We start from the raw sequence: 20,347 nt of genomic DNA on the forward strand, positions 1-20,347 counted from the left end.
CCTCCTGCAACAGTGTGGCATGTCCTTTTGTTGCCTGCTGGTCTATTGGCAGGAGGAGACCCAAGTGACCAGGTGGCAGATGTACCTCAAAAATTAATGGGATTCTGGCTGCGTCGCCCGGTAGAAAGGTCCCTCTCCAAGCTAGGAATTAGACTCTGTAGACTCACAGGACCTAAAGTTGGGCGACTGTGAGCACAAATTCCACAAGGAGGTCACTGGGGATAATGCAAAGTGGGGGGATTTTTTTTTCTTGGTCTGAGCCTCGTGACTTATGGGATCTCAGTTCCCTGACCAGGGACTGAACCTGGGCCACAGTAACGAAAGCCCAGAACGCCAACCACTAGACCACCAGGAAACTTCAACTTTCTTCTCATTTTGAAGTCGACACCCTAGTTTCCCATCTATGTTCTTCCACTTCCTCTGGCCCTTCTCATCAAGCCCAGAGCTGCTCTGGAAGTAGAGGTTAAACTTAGCTGGATTCCAGGGAGTGCCAAGCACCAGGTTGGGACTGGGTTGGAACCTAGACACAGAGCAGTGCTGACTCTGTGCCTCCCATTCTCACTGTGGTGTCCAACCCTGTGTCCTCTGAATGGGACACCAAAGCAACTATGGGATGACAGGGACCAGGCCAGAGATCGGAGCCTGTTCTGAGTCCAAGGCCTCTACAATTTATTCTGTGTGATCTTGACAAGTCACTGAACCTCATCTGTAAAAGTGGCAACAATACCCATAAGACCTATTCCCAAGGTCATTACAAGGATTAAATGAGGTAATATATATGTATCAAGTGACCAGTGACATAATAGAGGCTAAAAAATGGGATTCATTTCCTTCCTCTGCACCTCATTTGTGAAATGTAGTCCCCTGTCAGTTTCCTGAGGAGAACCCAGGGGGCAAGGACTGTGGAAAGTCTCACAGATTGGAAAGTTTCAGGCTGGAGGCTGGAGACGGTGATAAAGGTAAAGAGCTCTGACTTTGGAACCCAATTCAACTTCTAGCTGTGTGACCCAGAACTAATCACATAACCTTGCTGTGCCTCAGTTTTCCTCATCTGTGAAATGGGGAAACAGTGCTATCCACTCCATGGGGTTTTGTAAAGGACACGTTATCGTTTGGAAACAGCATAGAACAGGCCATTAGTCAGTGCCTAATGTTAGTGATGGGACTTCCCTGGCAGTCCAGTAATGAGGACTCTGCTTTCACTGCCAAGGACCTAGGTTCAATCCCTGGTCAGAGAACTAAAATTCCATAAGCCATGTGGCACAGCTGGAAGGAAAAAAAGTATTAGAGATGACGATGATGAAGACAGTTGAGCCACAAGACATGCCTTCCTGCAAGGCAGGATGCTACTGGGACTTGTTCCTCCCCATCCAGTCTCTGTAACAGTGCTCCAAAGGCTCACAGATTCAATGAATGGAGTAGACTGTGCTGCTCCTTCTGATGGTCCCTGCCTTGGGCCCCCATGCCCTCTCTGCTCGGTTGGCCCATCACTCTATCAAGACACGGCACTGACATAGGCATTCCCGGAGATCAGGTGCAGACCAGACTCCTTGGCCTGCTTTTGCAGAGCCCCCCAGTTGGAACCAGTATGTTCCTGCCTTCCTTCTCCCATTACTCATGGAGGTGTCTCCTTTTCGGGTGGCCTGCTGCTGGGGCCATGGAGAACACCCTGCCTCCTGTCACGGGGAGAGAGAGACCAAGAGATGGAGAACGACAGTGCGTGGTGATCAGTGAGTGGACGAGGGGAGCTTGGGGGCTCTGGGAGCGCTGAAGGGGCAGAGGAGAGGGAGAAAGCTTCCCTGAGAGCTGAAACTCAAGCTGAAGGTGAAAATATGAGAAGGATTGTCAAGTGAAGGAGGAGCAGGCTCACTCTCTATGCAGGGAGAGTCACAAGAGAGGGTAGTGCTGAGCAGGCATGCAAAGTAGGACACATGGGTGATGCAGAAGGTAGGGAAAAGCAAGAAGTAAGGTTCAAGGCTGCACAGGGACTTGGGACTGAAGGCCTTAAAAGCCAGACTACAGACTTGGGGTTTTGTCCTGAGGGCTCTGAGGAGTCAGGGAACGGTAAGGAGGTGGTGGGAGGGGGTAAGGTGACCCATGCTCTTTCGGTCCTGTCATATGTCACCAACAACCCATCTCTTTGCTCTGTCTAGCAGCTTTGTTTGTCCCTGAAACCTGCCAAGGATACTCCCAAACTCAGGGCCTTTGCACTGGTTTTTCTCTTTGCTTGGAGAGGTAGGAGTGAAGATTCACACGAGATTGGGCTTAATATTGGAGTCAGAGGCTCTGGCTTGAATTCCTGTTTATTTGTTCTGAATGGGCCTCGTGATGGATCCTGCTGGATGACATAGGGTCATGATTGAGCTTCCTGAAGGACAGACAGAACAGATCTCTCAGGAACATTGTTGCCAAAATCTTGGCTCTCGGTGCACCAATGCCAAACAGAAATATGGAGACAGAGTTATGGAGGAGAAAACAGAACGGCTTTATAACTATGCCAGGCACAGTAGGCTAGTGCCTCAAGAACTGCGCCCCACGCCCTCCCTGGTGAATAGGGAAAGGGTATATAGTCAGGCAGGAGTATGTGATAAGGATCAAGGCAATAACAGTCTTGTATTTTTTCTCCTGCAGTTTCAGTAGGATGGGGACAAGATTAGGGTGTGTGCAGGGTCCTAGAAGGTCTATCTCTCATCTTAATAAGCCTCTGCCTCACGTGCTGCTTCTCCTTTGATTAACAACTGTTCTGCCCTTTGGGCTTCCCTCCTAGCTCAGTTGGGAAAGAATCCGCCTGCAATGCAGGAGACCCTGTTTCAATTCCCAGGTCGGGAAGATCCCCTGGACAAAGGATAGGATACCCACTCCAGGATTCTTGGGCTTTCCTGGTGGCTCAGCTGGTAAAGAATCCTCCTACAATGTGGGAGGCCTTGTTTCAATCCCTGGGTTGTGAAGATTCCCTAGAGAAGGGAAAGGCTACCCACTCCACTATTCTGGCCTGGAGAATTCCATGGACTGTATAGTCCACGGCGTGGAAAAGAGTCGGACACGACTGAGTGATTTTCGCTTACTTACTTACTCTGTCCTTTTGAACTCAAAGAAGGTCATGGAGGCCAGAGGCCTGCCTACAAGGAATGGTGGACAAAAAGGCCTCTGGGCCCTGCAGTCCCACAGGGCCCTGCTTGGCATTAGCATTAGTGTGGCTGGTGGGAATTGGGCTCCAAGCCTGAGAATGGTGGGACACTGAGGCTTTTGCCATTGGTTGGAGGCATTACTTTGGAGGCAAGGAGCTCGAACCAGTCAAACCTAAAGCAAATCAGTCCTGAATATTCATTGGAAGGACTGATGCTAAAGCTGAAACTCCAATACTTTGGCCACCTGATGGGAAGAACTGACTCACTGGAAAAGATCCTGATGCAGGCCAAGATTGAGGGCAGGAGGAGAAGGGGATGACAGAGGATGAGATGGTTGGATGGCATCACCAACTCAATGGGCATGAATTTGAGCAAGCTTTGGGAGCTGGTGATGGACAGGGAAGTCAGGTGTGCTACAGTCCATGGCGTCGCAAAGAGTCGGACACGACTGAGTGACTGAACTGAACTGGAGGCATTATGTACCATTGCAGCAACTCTTGAGGTGCTCGGGGGTGGGGGTGTCTCATAGCAGAGATCGAGGCTCTTGGTGGGTGAAGTCAGTGAGACCCTAAGACGCCAAGATAATTTGTCTGGTCTTCAGATGAGGAAACAAACCGAGGCTTGAAGAGGTTTAAGTAACTTGCCTAAGCTAGTGATGGACAAAGGTAGGATTTTGACCCAAGTCTGAAAGAAAAGTGAAAGTGTAAGTGGCGCAGTCGTGTCTGACTCTTTGTGTACCCGTGGACTGTAGCCCCCAGGCTCCACTGTCCACGGAGTTCTCCAGGCAAGAATACTGGAATGCGTTGCCATGCACCCCTCCAGGGGATCTTCCTACCCAGGGACTGCTGACTCTTACATTGCTAGGATTTCCCAGGCATCAGCTTCCGGTGAGACTGAAACACATGGAGATACGTGGGCCTCGAGGCGGGGCAGGACAAGGCGGCAGAGCTTCTGACATCTGCCAAGACAAATGCCTTGGAAAAATGGAACTAGGCCTGGGATGGGGGTGAATTACTTCAGTGGTGAAGGGCCCCTGAAGGGTCCAGAGAGAAAGTGAAGTCCCCAAGAGGAGCAGGAGATGGTGGGGATGGGTCAGGGTGAGGCTGCCCTCTGGGCTGAGGCTCGGCCCCACGTGCGCTGCCCACATGGCAATAGCACGAGGTCGCGTGTCTGGCTCCCTCCTCCCCTCCTGCGCTCCTCTTCTTCCTCCTCCTCCTCCTACACTTCCTGGCCTGGCCCACGCCTCAGCGCACCCACTCACCGGGCCTAGTCTAATCCTCTGACATCACTGCCTGCCCAGCACAGGCCCTCCCTGGCAGCCTTGACAGCCCCCAGGCTCAAAGACCCAATTCAGGATCTCCTACCTCAGAGCACATCTCTTCCCTCAACCTCTTCCCTCCTTCAGCTCACATTTCAGATTGGTGACACCCTAGATTCAGTCCCAACCTTGGGGGGCAGCAGCCTGCGATCTGTCTTGGCCTTGCTGTGTGACTCCAGGTAAGTAGCTGCCCCTCTCTGGGCCTCAGTCTCCTTATCTAAATCTCCTCTACCCTCAGTAAAGCACATCAACCGCTTTGGCTTCCTCTCAGCACCTTGTAGCTTTGGGAAATTATTTTTTTCATGAGCTCACATGTTGGTTGTTGGGGGAACACTGGACTGTTATTCACCCTTATTATTCACCCCAGCGCCAACACGCAAGAGGGGCTCCATCCACAGCTGCTGACTAAAGGTCTGCATGGCTGAGTGAATGAACAGATGCAGCTCCTGCCTTATGGTGGGGGCTCTGGATGTGACTGTGTGTTCATAAGCGCGGATGCATGTGCACTCGTGCGTCTGGCGCTCCCTGGCAGGCTGTGTGGTATAACACAGTTGTGGGCATGTCCTCTACAGTGTCAGCTCCACAAGGGCAGGGATTTGTGTCTGACTTGTTCCCTGCTCTATCCCAGCTCTATCTGGAACAGGGACAAGCACATGGCTAGAGTCAATACATCCTTGACTGTAAAAACGTACGAAAGTGTATACACACATCTGGTGTGGGTCCACGTGCCAACCTGTGCATATAGTACAGTATAGTGTTGTCACACGGTCATGTCTGACTCTGAGACCCCATGGAGTATAACCCATCAGGCTCCTCTGTCCATGGAATTTCCAGGCAAGAATACTGGACTGGGTAGCCTTTCTCTTCTCCAGCGGATCTTCCCCACCCAGGGATCGAACCTGAGTCTGCCACCTTGGAGGCAGATTCTTTACCGTCTGAGCCACCAGGGAAGCCCAAGACATATACATGGTGATGCCCAAAGCTCAGCTTCTCTGTGCACTGGTGCCGATCAAACCTCAGAGACAAAGATCGGGGTGAAAGGGAGAAAAGGAGAGCTTTATTGCTTTGCCAGGCAAAGGAGGATACAGCAGGCTCCTGCTCTCAAAACCATGTCCCCCCTGGGGAAGCTACTGAGAAGTTTTCTAGTAAAAGGGGATGTGACCGGCTCGTGATCATTTTCCTGATGCGTTGGTGGTGTCAGCTAGAAATTAACCTGTGCAACCTTCAGGTCCAACTGGTCTGGGGTCTACATGTTTGAGGGCAGCATACCACAACTTCTCCCACCCGGAGGGGGTTTCAGTACCTGCAAAATCCTTCAAAGATATTGTTGAATGTATCTCATGATCGGGAATCAGCACCTTGCCCCAAGGCTGCTCTTGATTTTATTTCTCCCTGGTTTTACAATCCCTCTCTTCTCTAATGAACAGCTGCCCATTGGAATTCAGGGAACATCACAGAGGTTGAATGAGGCTGCTTCCTGAGGTATGAGTGAAATGGATGGTGGGTGGGTGCGTCCCTGGTGGCTCAGTGGTAAAGAATCCACTTGCCAATGTGGGACACATGGGTTCACTTCTTCATCCGGGAAGATCCCACATGCCTCAGAGTGACTAAGTCTGTGTGCCACAACTACTGAGCCCTGACTGTAGAGCCCGTGCCCTAGAGGAACAAGAGAAGCCACCGCAAGGAGAAGCCTGTGCCCTGCAACGAAGAGAAGTCCCCACTCGCTGCAACAGCAGAAAAAGCGCACGCAGCCACAAGGTCCAGCACAGACAAAAATAAATAAATAAAATTACATTAAAAATCAATTTAAAAAAACTCTTAACAATAAAAAGAAGTGAAGGACACAAAGGCCTTGAGACAAGGAGCCCCACAGGGCCCTGCACGGTATCACATGCTCCCGTGTCTAAGGGTGTGGGTGATGTTGCTTACACACCAACCCCCTGTCCCTTTTCCAAACTCCTCCAGAGCCAGGGCCTGATGCCTGGGTCCTGGTGGGGAGGAGTAGGGGCCGCCTCCTCACGAGAAACTGGATCCCAGGAGGTGCAGAAAGGCAGGGAGCAGGGCGACCCTTTCCTCCCCCGGATAATCCCCTCCCCGCCTGGGTCCCTTTCTCCCAGCACCCAGAGTTTAAGGTCAGATTTGGGGGGCTGTAGCAGACTAGGATTGGAGAAGGCAATGCCAACAGACTCCAGTACTCTTGCCTGGAAAAAACCATGGACAGAGGAGCCTGGTAGGCTGTAGTCCATGGGGTCGCTAAGACTCAGACACGACTGAGCGACTTCACTTTCACTTTTCACTTGGATGTATTGGAGAAGGAAATAGCAACCCACTCCAGTGTTTTTGCCTGGAGAATTCCAGGGCCAGGGAGCCTGGTGGGCTGCCGTCTATGGGGTCGCACAGAGTCAGACATGACTGAAGCACTTAGCAGCAGCAGCAGCAGGGAAATAGGGTGTCCCCTCAATGCCCCCTTCCTCAGCTGTCCCCTGCCTCAGGGCCTTCTGCACCTCCCCCCACATCCTGCAAGGTATGACTTTCCCTCCCACATGGGTGGCCCGAGGGCTCAGACCCAAGTATATAGCCACCTGAGGGGCAGGAGGACAGGTGTCGCAGAACCACCGAGAGACTGCAGAGAGGAAGGATCCAGGAGAGACCATGAGTTATCATCTGTTGGGTGAGTGAGGGAGACAGGGCGCGAGGGTCCTGAGACCAGGAGGGAGGGGGTACCCCCTGGGCCCTCTGGCCCATCTGACTCACGTACCTGGCTGCTCTTGCATCTGCTGGGAACCTCCAAAGCCTTACACCCAGAAGACTTCATTCATCATTCATTCATTCCAGACAGACTTCTGGAGTGCCTATTAGGTGCTAGGTAGTAGTCTAAGTGGGCTTCCCAGGTGGTGCTAGTGGTAAAGAACCTGCCTGCAATGCAGGAAACTTAAGAGACCTGGGTTTGATCTGTGATTTGGAAAGATCCCCTGGAGGAGGGCTTGGCAACCCACTCCAGGAATCCTGCCTGGAGAATCTCATGAACAGAGGCTCCTGGTGGGCTAGAGTCCACGGGGCAGCAAAGAGTTGGACACAACTGACGTGACTAAGCACACACTCACAGTGGTCTAAGTATGGGGGTTATCGTTGCTGTTTAGTTGCTAACTCGTGTCCAACTCTTTTGTGACCCCATGGATTGTAGACCTCCAGGGCCCTCTGTCCATGGTATTCCCAGACAAGAATAGTGGAGTGGGTTGCCATTTCCTTCTCCAGGTGAACTTTCCCATTCAGGGATCAAACCCACGTTTCCCGCATTGGCAGGGACATTCTTTACCACTGAGCTGTCAGGGAAACCCAAGCACTGGGGACACGGCAGTAAAGAAACGGACAAAAAATGAGATTTCTTTCTGCAGACAGACAGGACATGTGATCATAAGTAAATTATCATGCCAGTGTGACTTCCCAGGGAGCGCTCGTGGGAAAGAATCTGCCTGCCAATGTAGAATGAGACATGGGTTCGCTCCCTGGGTCGGGAAGAACCCCTGGAGAAGGAATGGCAACCCACTCCAATATTCTTGCCTGGAGAATTCCATGGACAGAGGAGCCTGGTGGGATACAGTCCATGGGGTCGCACAGAGTCGGACACGACTGGGCACCCACACAGATGTGATAGAATTTGAATACAGTGATCCAAGTTTGTTGAATGAATGAATGGACAGGGCTTCACCTCAGGCCTTCCCTTAAATTCTGAACTTCTGGGAGATCAGGAATGGAGACAGGGAATCTAAGGACGCCATCCTGGTCTGCCTCTCATCTCCGTCACTGCTGGTGACCTTAAGTTGTCTTTTTTTGAATTTGGCTATGCCATGTCTTAGTTGTTGCAGGTGGGATCTAGTTCCCTGACCAGGGATAGAACCTGAGCGCCGTGCATTTGCAGTGCAGATTCTTGGGCCTTGGACCACCAGGGACGTCCCCAGTGGGGCTTTTGAGTTCAGTCCTGAAGAATCAGCAGGAGAAGCCCTGGGTGGTTTTGGAAGGTGGTCCTGGCAGGGCCCAGCAAGGGCAAAGTCTGAGAAGGGGAGGCTTCAGAAAAGAGGGGCCAGGCCTTGTAGCCTACAGTGAGGACTTTAATAGTCACTGTCTTAGGTGGTAGCCATGGGTAGATTTGGACAAAGAGGGATCTAGCTGGACTTGAAGAGCTTCCAGGTGGCAGAGGGAGAAAAGAGTGGAGGCAGAGACAGCAGCAGGGAGAGAAATAGCTTCTAGATACATCTTTTGTTCATTTATGGCAGTGCCGGGTCTTCGTCGCTGTGCTCCAGCTTTCTCTAGTGGCAGTGAGTGGGGGATACTCTCGAGCTGAGGTACGTGGACTTTTCATTGCAGCGCTTTCACTTGCTGCAGGCTCTCGGCGCACAGGCTTCAATAGTTGTTTCTCCCGGACTCTAGGGCACAGGCTCAGTAGTTGTGCAAGGGGTTAATGGTTGCTCCATGGTGTGTGGGATCTTCCCAGACCAGGGATCAAACATGTGTCTCCTGCATTGGCAGTTGGAATGTTACCACTGACCCGTCAGGAAAATCCACATGTTCTAAAACTTTTCCTTGAAAATAGCAAATAGGTACAGGGAAATGTGCACAAGTCCCAAGTATATAGCTCAATAAGCTTTCACAGATTCTAGGTATACTTGTCATAAGTGCTCGGATGCAGAAACACAGACCTAGGGAGTTCCCTGGTGGTTTGGTGGTTAGGATTCTGGGGCTTTCACTGCCCAGGTTCAATCCCTGCTCAGAGAGCTGAGATCCTGCAAGCGTCACAGTGTGACCAAAAACAAACACAAAAACCCACAGACCTCGTGGCCACCTTTTAAGGACACAGCCAACAGGATTTAGTGTGGGTTGAACATAGGGAGAAGGAGAAAAGGAAGCGTCCAAGAGGACGCCATGATTTTGACGTGAGCACCCGGAAGAGTGGACATGCACTTTTCTGAGATGGGGAAGACCAGGGAAGGAGGGGAACAGGGCAGCTAGAGCTGAGCAGTGGATATTTTGACTTGAGATGCTTATTAACATCCAAGGGAAAACGTCACGTGGGAAGTTGAATACATGGGTCTGGAGGTCAGGGGAATTTTTTCTTTTTAACATTTATTTATATAAAATTGCATCTAAAAGTAAAACAATCCAAAATTATCTTATTTGGCTGGGCGGGTTCTTAGTCATTGCCACATGGAAATTCTCAGTTGTGGCATGTGGGATTAGTTCCCTGACCAGGGATTGAACCCGGGGCCTCCTGCCTTGGGAGCTCGGAGTCTTTAGCCACTGCACCATCGGAGAAATCCCAGGGGAATATTCTGGGCTAGAAATAAGCTGCTTACAGGGTGACTCTGCCCTGAGTTGCACACACAATATCGCTGTAAGCCACAAGGGTTGGATCCATAGGAGGGGCTCTTATGATGAATGAGTGAATCAGCAGGTGAGGTCAGGGACTTGGTGCTGACCTCTGATTTCTTCCTGCCAGCCCCCTTCTGCCTGCTGGCCCTGCTGCTGCCACCTCTCAGTTTGGGAGCCCCCGTCTCCACAGCTGAGTCCATCAATCAAGCCTTTAACCTGGCGCTCTACATGCAGATCCATACTTCAACCCTGATGCCGACTTATGTGAGTGACAGGGCATGAGCAGGGGGTGAGGGGAGGAGGCTCTCACCCTCCTGGCCCAGCCCTGGGGAAGGGAGGTAGAACAAGGCTGCAAGAAGGTTCCTCCATGGGTCCTGGGGTCCAGGGGCTCTGCCAGCTAGAGACACACCCACAGGAATGATGTCACTGATGCCTGGGTGACCTTGGGCAGGTCATTCCTTCTCTCCCTGTCTTAGCTTCCTCATCTGCCAAATGAGACGGTGACCGTGCCTTGGCTGACCTCTCAAGAGTGTTAGAAGATTCAAAGGAAGCACCTAGAGGGAAGTTTTTTACAGGCTCATGAGTCTTTCCATAATCACCTCCTGCCGTGTGCCTTCTTGAGCCTATGCCATGCTGGGAGATTCAGCCTCGTTATCTTACTGGCTCCTCAGATAGCTCTAAGAGGTAGAATTTTGACCTATTTTTACAGATAAGAAATCTGAGGAGGCTTCTTTAGATTTTAAAAAATTTTTATATTTCTATAGTTTCATTTATTTTTGGCTGTGCTGGATCTTTGTTATTCAGTTTGAGCTCTTCTCTAGTTTTGGAGAAGGAAATGGCAACCTATTCCAGTACTCTTGCCTGGAAAATCCCATGGACGGAGGAGCCTGTTAGGCTACAGTCCACGGGGTCCGAAAGTGTCGGACAAGACTGAGCGACGTCACTTCCCTCACTTCCCTCGCTTCCCTCACTTCATACTTTATCACTGGAGAAGGAAATGGCAACCCACTCCAGTATTCTTGCCTGGAGAATCCCATGGACGGAGAAGCCTGGAGGGCCATGGTCCATGGGGTTGCAGAGAGTCGCACGCGACTGAAGTGACTGAGCACGGGGCCCATCTCTAGTCTGAGTGAGGGGTGGCTATTCTCTAGTTGTGGTGTGCAGGCTTCTCATTGCGGTGGCTTGCCTTGTCGCTGAGCGCAGGCTCTAGGCCTCGCAGGCTTCGGTACTTGTGCCCTGTGGGCTCAGCAGTTGCGACTCCCTGGCTCTAGAGCAGAGGCTCAGTAGTTGTGGCGCACGGGCTTAGCTGATCTAGGACATGGGGGATCTTCCTGGATCAGGAACCCATGTCTCCTGCATTGGCAGCAGGATTCTCCACAAAGCCACCAGGGAAGCCCTCTTCTTGATTTTGTGACGTGGACCATTTGTAAAAGTCCTTATTGAGTTTGGTACCATACTGCTTCTGTTTTATCCTTTGGGTTTTTGGGCTGCGAGGCAAGTGAGATCTTAGCTCTTCAACCAGGGATTGCACCCACATTGCCTGCATTGGAGGGCAGAGTCTTAACCACTGGACCATGAGGGAAAGCCCAGGAAACTGAGCTTTGGAGGGGGAATCCTTCTCCTGAGGTCACAAAACTGTCTGGAAGTTCAAAGCAGCAGCCTGCTGGCTGGGTCTGACCCACAGAAGTTTTGTTTAGGGCAGGCGATGCTTGTTCAAATGCTGAATATGAAAACCCGTCCAAACCAGGCACAGGGGTCCTGTGGCCTCCAGTCACCGTGCCCCACCCCCTCCCCATCTGCTTCTTCTCCAGGTGACCTGATCTACCTGGCCCCTGGAGGCCCTGGACTTTGTGAGTCTTCCACTGCCCTATATTCTAGGTCCATGTGAAGTTACCTAACCTAGTCTCTTTTTTCAAATCTAGTTTCTTTCTTGTTGGCTCTGCTGGGTCCTTGCTGCTGTGCACAGGCTTTCTGTAATTGTAGCGAGCGGGGGCTACTCTTCTTTGCGGTACTTTGGCTTCTCATTGCGGTGGCTTCTATTGTCAGGAAGCATGGGCTCTGGGATTGAGGGCTCAGGAGTTGTGGTCCCCAGGCTTAGTTGCCCCAAGGCATCGGGGATCTTTCTGGAGCATGCATGTAACCCATGTCCCCTGCTTTAGCGGGCAGATTCTTAACCACTGATTCACCAGGGAAGTCCCTTCCTCTAATTTCTAGTCTCATATCTGCCACCACCCTGTGGGTAGCTTTGAGGACCCCGAGTTTCCCCATTGGTAAAATGGGGATGTAGGACTAGGTGATCTGTCAATTACAGAATGTATTGGTGTGCACTGAAATTCTGTGGATCTAGGTTTGTGGAGGTGAGAAATTTAATGGAGAAGGCATTAACTACATAATATTATAGTTCAGTATTAATAATTGGATATTAATGATTATTTACAAATGAACAAATATTAACCACTGAAGAATGTGAATAAAAAGGAAATACGGCTTTAACCACATTGTCCATAATATATTTAGCTTGAAAATACTGTAGTAAGTAACATAATCATAGTGTTCATGATATTAATATAAATATGTCATTAGTGAATGATATTAACGCCCTCATCGTATGCCAAGTGCGAAGTGCTTTATATCTGTTACATCTTGTCATCTTCACCATTACAGGGCCATGTGGGAATTACTGAAGCTGCGAATCAATGTTGCAAAACTTGTATGTGGAGAAGGCTGAATTGAAGCCTAACAGAACTGGGGCTCTGGGCTAGAACATTTCATCCAATCTCTGAGAGGCAGGGAATGGAGACTCCCTCTAGGAAGAGGCCAGTCTCCTGGAAGGCAGATGTGAATTCAGGGGCACCCTAGGGCAGCATTTGGGTCCCCTCCCTCTCATCTGTCTCTGTCTCTCATGCAGCTCCAGCACCAAGGCAGCCCCTTTAGTGATCCCGGCTTCTCAGTCCCCGGACTCACGCTCAGAACCCTCCCTCCAACGGAAATGCCCTACGGGATCTGGGAAAAACTGGAAGATCGAGTACGTCTGAGCATCACCAAGGAGGTCTTCTGGTCCTTCAGCCAGCACCTCCAGCTTGTGGAGGATGACCAGCGTGACATGAGCCCTGATAATTCCATCGTGCTCAATCAGCTTGGGGAAGCAAGACTCAAGGCCAAAGGCCTAGCGGGCAACTTGGCTGCCATCATAGCTGCCATCATACCTGGCCTTGGCCCGCTCACCCCCGAAGCAGACCCCCTCGGTTTTGTCCCCTTGGGGGAGTCGGCCTTCCATAAGAAGTTGCGAGGGTATGTGATAATCCGGGACTACGGCTTTTGGATAGACCGAGCTGTGACTTTCTTGGGTGCGCTCAAGGCCAAATACTCTCAATAGAGGAGGTGGGACTTCCTCTTAGAGGCTGCAACCTTTTCCCTTTCACAGATGATCCTTTCCTTTTTTCTTCACAAGGGATTCTTTTCTGCCTTGCTTCTTGGCTAGAAAGGAGACACATGTTGTCTAGCAGGCAGGGCTTGTGTACCACATATTTGGAACATTTCCTGGGGACCAGGCCTCTAGCCCTTATGCCTTGGCCTTCCTGCCCAGGTCCTGTGGCCTCCCTTCCAGATCTGGGTGGGACTCCATGCATAGCATCTCATGAATTCCCATTCCAGTGGGACTGGTTGCTCAGTTCCTGGGTGGAAAGAAATACCTCTTTGAAGAGGCTTCACTTACAGTCCATGGGGTCACAAAGAGTCGGACGTGACTGAGTGACTAACACTTTTCACTTCCCAGTCTACAGGGGGAGTACAGTTGGTCCCCTTTCTGTCATTTAGGGGAGGTCCAAGGGCTGCCATCTTGTGTCTATCTACCTCACTTCCTGTATGAAAATATGGACGTTCTGAGCAACGAGTCCTCTCTTTTGCCTGGAGTTCATTTCCTCCTCTAGACTACCTCTCTGACTGTGGCCACTGCTCCAACTTCCCGTCTTAAGGTGCTTCACTTCCTGTTCAATGGATGTCTGACTCTTGAAAAGCTAAGGACTCGAGTCACATCTGTTTCTTGCTCAGGACACATCCACTTCGGGATGACAGATGGCATCCCTGGCCCAGGGCTCTCCTGAACCTACTATTTATAGTGTGGCTTTGCCGATGGCAGCAGAGACCAGGCCATACCCCAAGGATCTTATTCTCCTTAAATGTGTCTCCCCATTTTCAACGACTATATATCCTGGTAAATTCAATGGTTTTTTTTATTTTTAAACATTTTATTTCAAAAAACTTAATTTATTCTCATCAGTTTTTTTTTCTGCTCTCCATAAACCTGACTTGAGGAGAAGGGAAGGTGTAGGATTAGGGCAGAGGGAGAGGAAGGGGTGGAGGGCATCAAAGGGAGAGGGTGCAGGGCCACAAGGGGTGGGATGGGGAACGGGGAGGGCAACAGGTGGAGTGACCCTGGGGCAAGGTGGCTGAAATGTGTCTGGAGGAGCCCTTCCACCACAGGGCCAACAGGCATGTTCCTGGCCAGGAAACGACAGACAGAAGGACAGAGGCAAACAGAGTGACAGGTGTCCCTTCCTTGAGATGAGGTGGAGATAACAGGCTCAGAGGGGGCCAAGAGGAAACAAGAGACAGGAAGACAAAGAGATGCTCAGAGAGGCAGACCCGAGCGATGGAGAAAAATCGGGGGAAGCAAGGACATGACAGATGCGGGAAGTCCTAGAGGGAGACAGGAAGGACCCAGTGAGAAAAAGACATGGAGAAGCGTACAAAGAAAACAGAGAGACAGAAACAGTCAGAGGACACAGAAACGCTGACAGAGATGGGGAGAGATGCAGACGGCCAGGGAGGGGACCACGAGCTGGGCCACCCGCCCGGCGCTCAGGCCGGGCCCCTGGGCGCCAGCTGGCCCAGGTCAGCCTCATTGCGGCTCACCCACTCAAGGTAGAGGCTGCACACACGGAAGCCCAGCACCTTGGCCAGGAAGACGGCCGCGCAGGCAGTAGCGGTGGCGGCCGCAGGTTCGTGCCGGGGCCCGTGGCTCTCGGCCCCCAGCGCGGCCAGCACGGCCTCCACCGACCGAGGCGCCCAGACCCCGGACTGGCGTGCCGTGTCCTCCATGCGCCTGCCAAGGTGCCGCGCGCGTGGCTTCACCTTGACCTGGAGGTGGCGAACGACGTCCAGCAGCGGAGGGGCTGTGGGGCAAAGAGACCAACCAGGAAAGGGTGACTGCAGGGAAAAGGGAGGGGGTGGCACAGGGGAACACAGGATGCAGCTGGTCCTACGGCTACTGGGAAAGGACCACTCTCGGGAGCCCTGGGGAGCACTAAGGATGAGGAAGGCGGGCACAACCCCATGGTTCTTGGATACCTACTGTATGCTGCGCCTGGCAGCAGGTACATTCTTATCCGTGCTGCTTGACCTTTACAACTCAGCAAAGGAAACATTTCAGGGAGGAGATCCCTTGAGGGTCATAGGGATTTGCTCAAGGTCACACAGTGGGTAAGACTAGCTTCAAATCCGAGACCACTCTCACAGGTGAAAAGGAGGCCAAAGAAGGCAAAGACCCATTCCTGGCTCTGGGGAGGGGATCCAAGGGGGCCCGAGCTTTCTGTGGGTCTCTGCCTCTGAAAGTTGGGAAAAGCCTGAAGGTAGGGAGTGGGAGGGATTCTTCTGTGAACCCTAGCATTGGCCCCAGCTTGAAGCTGAGGACAGAATGGGCCTGGCGGATATGTGAACCAGCCAGTGAATGAAGGAGTGAACCTATGGCAACTTTACATGACCCTCAAGGGAGTCACCCCCAGCCCCCCAGATAGGTGCTGAGGTCAGCTGGGGAAGGGTGCCCCCCTGCAGAGGGGGCAGAACTCACGGCAGTGCACTGCCGCAGCAGGCACGATTGCTCCATGCGCCCAGGACCCCCGAACTTCTTCATATCTTGGCAGAAATGGCAGTCCCCACACTCATTTCGCACACAGCCGTGGCAGCGGCGGGTGACGCGTTTCGGCCCTCGGCCCCCGGCCGCTCCACGACACTGGGGGCATCAGCAATGGGAACGACTGTGGGTGCAGGGTGACAAGGTCCGGTCCGGGGGGGGCCCACGGGTACCCTGGCCAGCGAGACTCTTCGCAGCTTTCCCCCCACTCCTACACAGCCAGAGCTTGACTTCCTACCCAGGGAGACAAGGAACAAGGAGGTGCTCCTCCTGCGGAGGCTCAGGGGAACCTCCCTCCCTCTAGGCCAGGCCACCCTCTTCCTGAAGCAGCTCACCTGGCTCCTCTGGGAGCCATGAGAACTAGCTTCCTGACCTCACTCCTACTCTAACACTTCTTCCATACTCCCGCGCCTGACCCAGGGAGGACGACAAGGGACACCGACAGGCACAAGGGCCTTTCCACGGACATCCCCACAGCGAAGCTCCTGGGAAAACCAGGGGCTCTTTGTCTGTGGAGTCACCTGAGACAGGTCCCAACTCTTCCCCTGTTCTCCAGATGTGCTCCATCCCCGGCTCGCCCCAAGCTGAGACACCCCACATGGACCTCCCCGATCCCCACAGATTCCTGATTGCCAACTCCAGACCTCTCTCTTTTCTCTCAGAAGCTACTAACACCCAACGCCTCTTCCCCTAAAGCCTAGATGTCCTCCTCAGATTCAATGGCAACCTGCTCACCCAATCTAACCCCTGAAGACCCACCGGGCTGCCCAACTTCCCAGCGCTCAGAGACTTTCTTTGAGATGCTCTTTCAGAACCGCTCTATGACCCCAAATTTCAACTCTGTTCGCCACAGAGCTCCCTCTGCTCCAAGACAGCCTCCTTATGGGTCTCTCACGTTGACCTGCACAATCTCCCACATTCCCTGCGATTCTAGAATCCAGCCTGACGTCTCCATGGAACTCAAGATGGGCTCATGGGCACCACCCCTCGCCTCCCAGTTTCCCAAGCTGCTTTCCATCCCTAATTGTCTGGAATCCCTTGGGCTCCCCTTCCCAGGCAAACCAGATCCTCCAAGATCCCACACAGATTCAGCAGGCCTGAAGGGTCTCTGCATATCCAGAGTCTTCTCCCAGCTTCCCCCATTCCAGACCCATCCATGGGGGGAAAGGAGCCCTCCAGCGCTCCAGGGGAGGGGCCTTGGAGGGCTGCAAGGACAGGCGGGGATGGGGGTCTGCAAGGGGAAGCAGGGTCTAGGAAGGAAGGACAGTTCCCCAGGGTCGAGAGGTAACAGGAAAGAGGGCTGGAGATGAGGAGTTTGGAGCAAAGAGAGCGTGAGGCCGTGCTGAGGATGAATGGGACTGGGAGCTGCCCAGGTCTGGGGGTGAGGACGAGCCGCATGAACCCACCTCACACGAGTCCCGGGAGCCACCTCTCCCTTCTCAGCAGCTCCCGGTGGGTCGGCGGCCATCGGCGGCGGGGGGGGGTCGGGGGGCGCGGGGCGCGGAACGCTCAGAACGTTGGGGTCCACAGCCCCACGAGGGCGCTCGGCCCCTCCCTCCAGCTGAGGCCCTAACAGAGGCGAGTGCCGATGGGGAGCGCCGGGGGCGAGGCCCTCCCACAGGCTGCGGCGCGGCCCTTCCAGGGGGAGGTCCTGCTCTAGGGGGCTCAGTTCCTCACTCCCCCCAGGCCAACGGGGGCTCCTCGGGCGCAGGGTGCACAGCTTCTGCCCGGGCCCCACTCAGTCCGGGGCTCCCAGTCCCAGCCCCCCTCGTCCCACCCCGCCCCGCCTCTCACCAGCGCCCCCGGCCCTTTAACTGGCTCCTTCCCTGTCCCCACTGCCCAGGGCCCCAGGTGACCTGGGACTTGTATTTCATGCGCTAAGGCTACTCCCTGTGGAAACAGGAGAAAGGACTACAAGAAACGTGGCGGCCTAGCACAGCCTCTGCGCCAGTGCCTCCTGGGGGACCTAGTCCCCTCCGTAGCTCAACAGAGAAAGGACGTGGGCTGTTGAAATGTGCATCACCACCGACAGTCCAAATTGAGAACGGACGGAAACGGAGAGTCTCTTTCCTTCTCTCCTCGCCACCCGCTTCTGACCACCTACCGGGAAATGTACTCTCATGCCTTCACTCGCTAGTGGAGGGGAAGAATTTCTGTCGCCAGTGGGGATCAATGCGGGTGAGGGAGAAAAGACGTCCGAGAGAGTCAGGAATCTGTAATATCCGCCTCCCCGTGTGGCGAGGACTTCATCTTTCAGGGGAAGGCTCTTCAAGGAAGGCAACAGTAATCAGTATCGTGGCGACAAGGGAGGCGCGGTTCTTGCCGAAAGTAGTGTGACGCTGTTGTCCCTCGGAAAGCTTTGGCGCCTCACACCTGATGCTTGTTCCCCCAAACCTCAGAGAATCGGTAGCTTCCACGTCGGGAGAGCGCCACGGAAAAGGCTCTGGAGTCATACGAAATCCCCACCCCTCCTTGGAAAGTCACCAAAACTTGATTTTTCTCATCTGAAAAATGGGGATAAAGATACCTACCTCGAAGCAGAGTGTTAAGACAATGTTCGCGAAAATGCCCACCTTCAGGGCCTGACACAGGGCACGTGTTGGTAGTTCCTTTCTCGAGGACCCTTCCAGCCCTGCTGTTTTGGGATCCCGAGTGTCCGTCATGCCAGAAGGAGTTAGCTCCTGGGAGAAGAAAGCTGTGCCAGGCAGTCTACCCCATCTTGAGCCACACCCCGCCCTCCTCCGCCCCTCATCTGTGTCTTTCGTTGTCCACTACCGATTACTGCTCCTAGGGGGCGCCCATTCTCCGTTTGACTGAGGTCCAACAACCTGATCCGATTCCTCAAGGTGAAGTTGTGGGCTCTGCAAATTGCCCAACCAGTCTTGGAGGCACCCCCGACCTCACACCGCACCCCCCCCACCCCCCGCTAGACACCTCAGCTGGCAAGGCAAACGGGCCTGCTTCCTACCACTGTACCTTCTCACCCTGCCTTTTTAATCTTGCTCCTCTGCCTGCAAAACTATTCACTCTTGACCCCTGTGCTTCCCCCTTTCTTCTGTGTTTGAGAGGAGAGAGTTCGAGGGCCCTGCGGACGATATGGTGAGTGTAGTTTTTCTGGCAGGGAATCCAGCGCAGGCTGGCTGGTGTGATGTGAAGTCCTAAGTGTGCAGGGACTGGCCTCAGGATGCACTGAGAGGCTCCTTCTAGCTCACAGTGTATTTAGGAAATCCTTGACTTCCAGAAGATTGTTTCCTCTTTGGCCTCACTGCTTTAGTTTGGGCTTGCGTGATTCCCAGGGATTTTTCTGGAGCCAGTCCCTCTACCTATTAGGTTCTTCCCTTCCACCCTTCTCACCGCTGCACCGTTAAATATTCATCTTTCAGGTTTGTGTCCCAAAGAAGCCTTCATGTGTGTAATTCCCAGATGAGAGTCGTTTGACTCTTCCTCTAGATATCAACTTTATGAAGGCTCCCTGTCTCATGTGCTTTCAGCATCTCATTTGATCCTGGTAAGAATCCTGTTTATGATCTCATGTTATAGACGAGGAAACTAGGAATGAATGAGTGCTAAAGCTAGGATTCAGAGCTTCTCTGGCGGTCTGTCTAGTGGTAAGGAATTCGCCTGCTAATGCAAGAGACCCAGGCCTGAACCCTGGTCTGGGAAGATCCCACATAATGCAGAGAAACAAAGCCAGTGGGCCAGAACTTCCGAGCCCAGGCACCTAGAGCCTGTGCTCCCTTACCAAAAGAAGCTACCCCAACGAGAAGCCTGCCCACCCCAACAAAGAGTAGCCCGTGCCACAACTGGAGAAAGCCTGCATGCAGCAATAAAGACCCAGCACAGCCAAAAATAAATAATACACAAATAAATGAAATAAAGTATAGAAAGGAATGTAAAATTATGAGGAAAAATAATTAGTATCATAAAATGATTTTTTCTAAAATAGCTAGGATTCCCAAGGCCTCAGAGCCCATTTTCAGAACTATAACATCTACCCATTGATCGTGTCCAGCCTCTGTGTGTTAAGTTTGGCAGAGCGACCACACATTTCTTTCACTTGGAATCCAGCAACACTGAGTCTGCATTCTTTGTTTCCTTGAACAAGAAACAGCTGTTGCAGAACTGTGGCTGCCCCTTTGGGATAAGACAAGTACTCACTAGAACCACACAGTCTCCATCCAGCTTGCTTCAGTCATAGCAGAAGCACTACTGGCCCCACTTCATTAACTGGACCCAAACATAAACCTACTGAAGGTCAATGCCATTTCTTACACTCTATAGAGCACCTCAGGGCCAGATGGTGTGCCTGCACCCCTAGCTGGCTGGATAGAGAGATGGCTGAGTGCGACTGCATACAGAGATAGAGGAGAACTTTTGCTTTTCACTTTATAACCTACTCTGCCGTTTGACATTTATACTATGAGCAGATATTATTTGAATATACTTAAGCAAAGGCTAATAGAGTCCTGCCAAGAAAATGCACTGGTCATAGCAAACACCTTCTTCCAACAACACGAAAGAAGACTCTACACATGGACAGCACCAGATGGTCGACACTGAAATCAGATTGATTGTATTCTTTGCAGCCAAAGATGGAGAAGCTCTATCCAGTCAGCAAAACAA

General features: G+C 52.5%; 1 protein-coding gene, 1 long non-coding RNA gene and 1 pseudogene across 5 annotated transcripts; 2 read left to right on the top strand and 1 right to left on the bottom strand.

Moving 5' to 3' along the window:
* The first annotated feature begins 4,574 nt into the window (after nt 1-4,574).
* LOC145532035 (uncharacterized) lies at nt 4,575-6,247 on the top strand. The gene is made up of 2 exons (XR_014072926.1): nt 4,575-4,625; nt 5,874-6,247. It is a non-coding gene; the product is annotated as an uncharacterized LOC145532035 (long non-coding RNA).
* Nucleotides 6,248-9,879: 3,632 nt separating this feature from the next.
* LOC145532348 (cardiotrophin-2-like) lies at nt 9,880-14,073 on the top strand. The gene is made up of 2 exons (XM_081557143.1): nt 9,880-10,077; nt 12,722-14,073. Exons 1-2 carry the CDS (start codon nt 9,880-9,882, stop codon nt 13,187-13,189), a joined length of 666 nt encoding a protein of 221 aa, XP_081413269.1. The 3' UTR covers nt 13,190-14,073.
* On the bottom strand, nt 14,040-18,463 carry LOC145532713 (cardiotrophin-1 pseudogene; annotated as a pseudogene). Of its 3 annotated transcripts, XR_014073480.1 has the most exons (4): nt 18,256-18,463; nt 17,131-17,293; nt 15,662-15,823; nt 14,040-14,987 (listed from the first exon to the last, which is right to left on the bottom strand). The product of XR_014073480.1 is annotated as a cardiotrophin-1 pseudogene, transcript variant X3 (transcript). The 3 variants fall into 3 exon arrangements; XR_014073478.1 differs by lacking the exons at nt 17,131-17,293; nt 18,256-18,463 and adding an exon at nt 16,484-16,631; XR_014073479.1 differs by lacking the exons at nt 17,131-17,293; nt 18,256-18,463 and adding an exon at nt 16,484-16,631 and having other exon boundaries at nt 15,662-15,848.
* Nucleotides 18,464-20,347: the final 1,884 nt, after the last annotated feature.

The sequence above is a fragment of the Giraffa tippelskirchi genome, chromosome 13 (assembly GCF_054371585.1).
Source record: "Giraffa tippelskirchi isolate mGirTip1 chromosome 13, T2T-mGirTip1v1.2.pri, whole genome shotgun sequence".
NCBI classification, from domain to species: Eukaryota; Metazoa; Chordata; class Mammalia; order Artiodactyla; family Giraffidae; genus Giraffa; species Giraffa tippelskirchi.

Bases quoted from the DNA above. Each gene is read 5' to 3' on its own strand.
- LOC145532348 (XM_081557143.1), top strand. From the start codon at position 9,880: ATGAGTGAATCAGCAGGTGAGGTCAGGGACTTGGTGCTGACCTCTGAT. The intron at 10,078-12,721 runs GTGAGTGACAGG...TCTCTCATGCAG, and splicing joins CAACCCTGATGCCGACTTAT to CTCCAGCACCAAGGCAGCCC.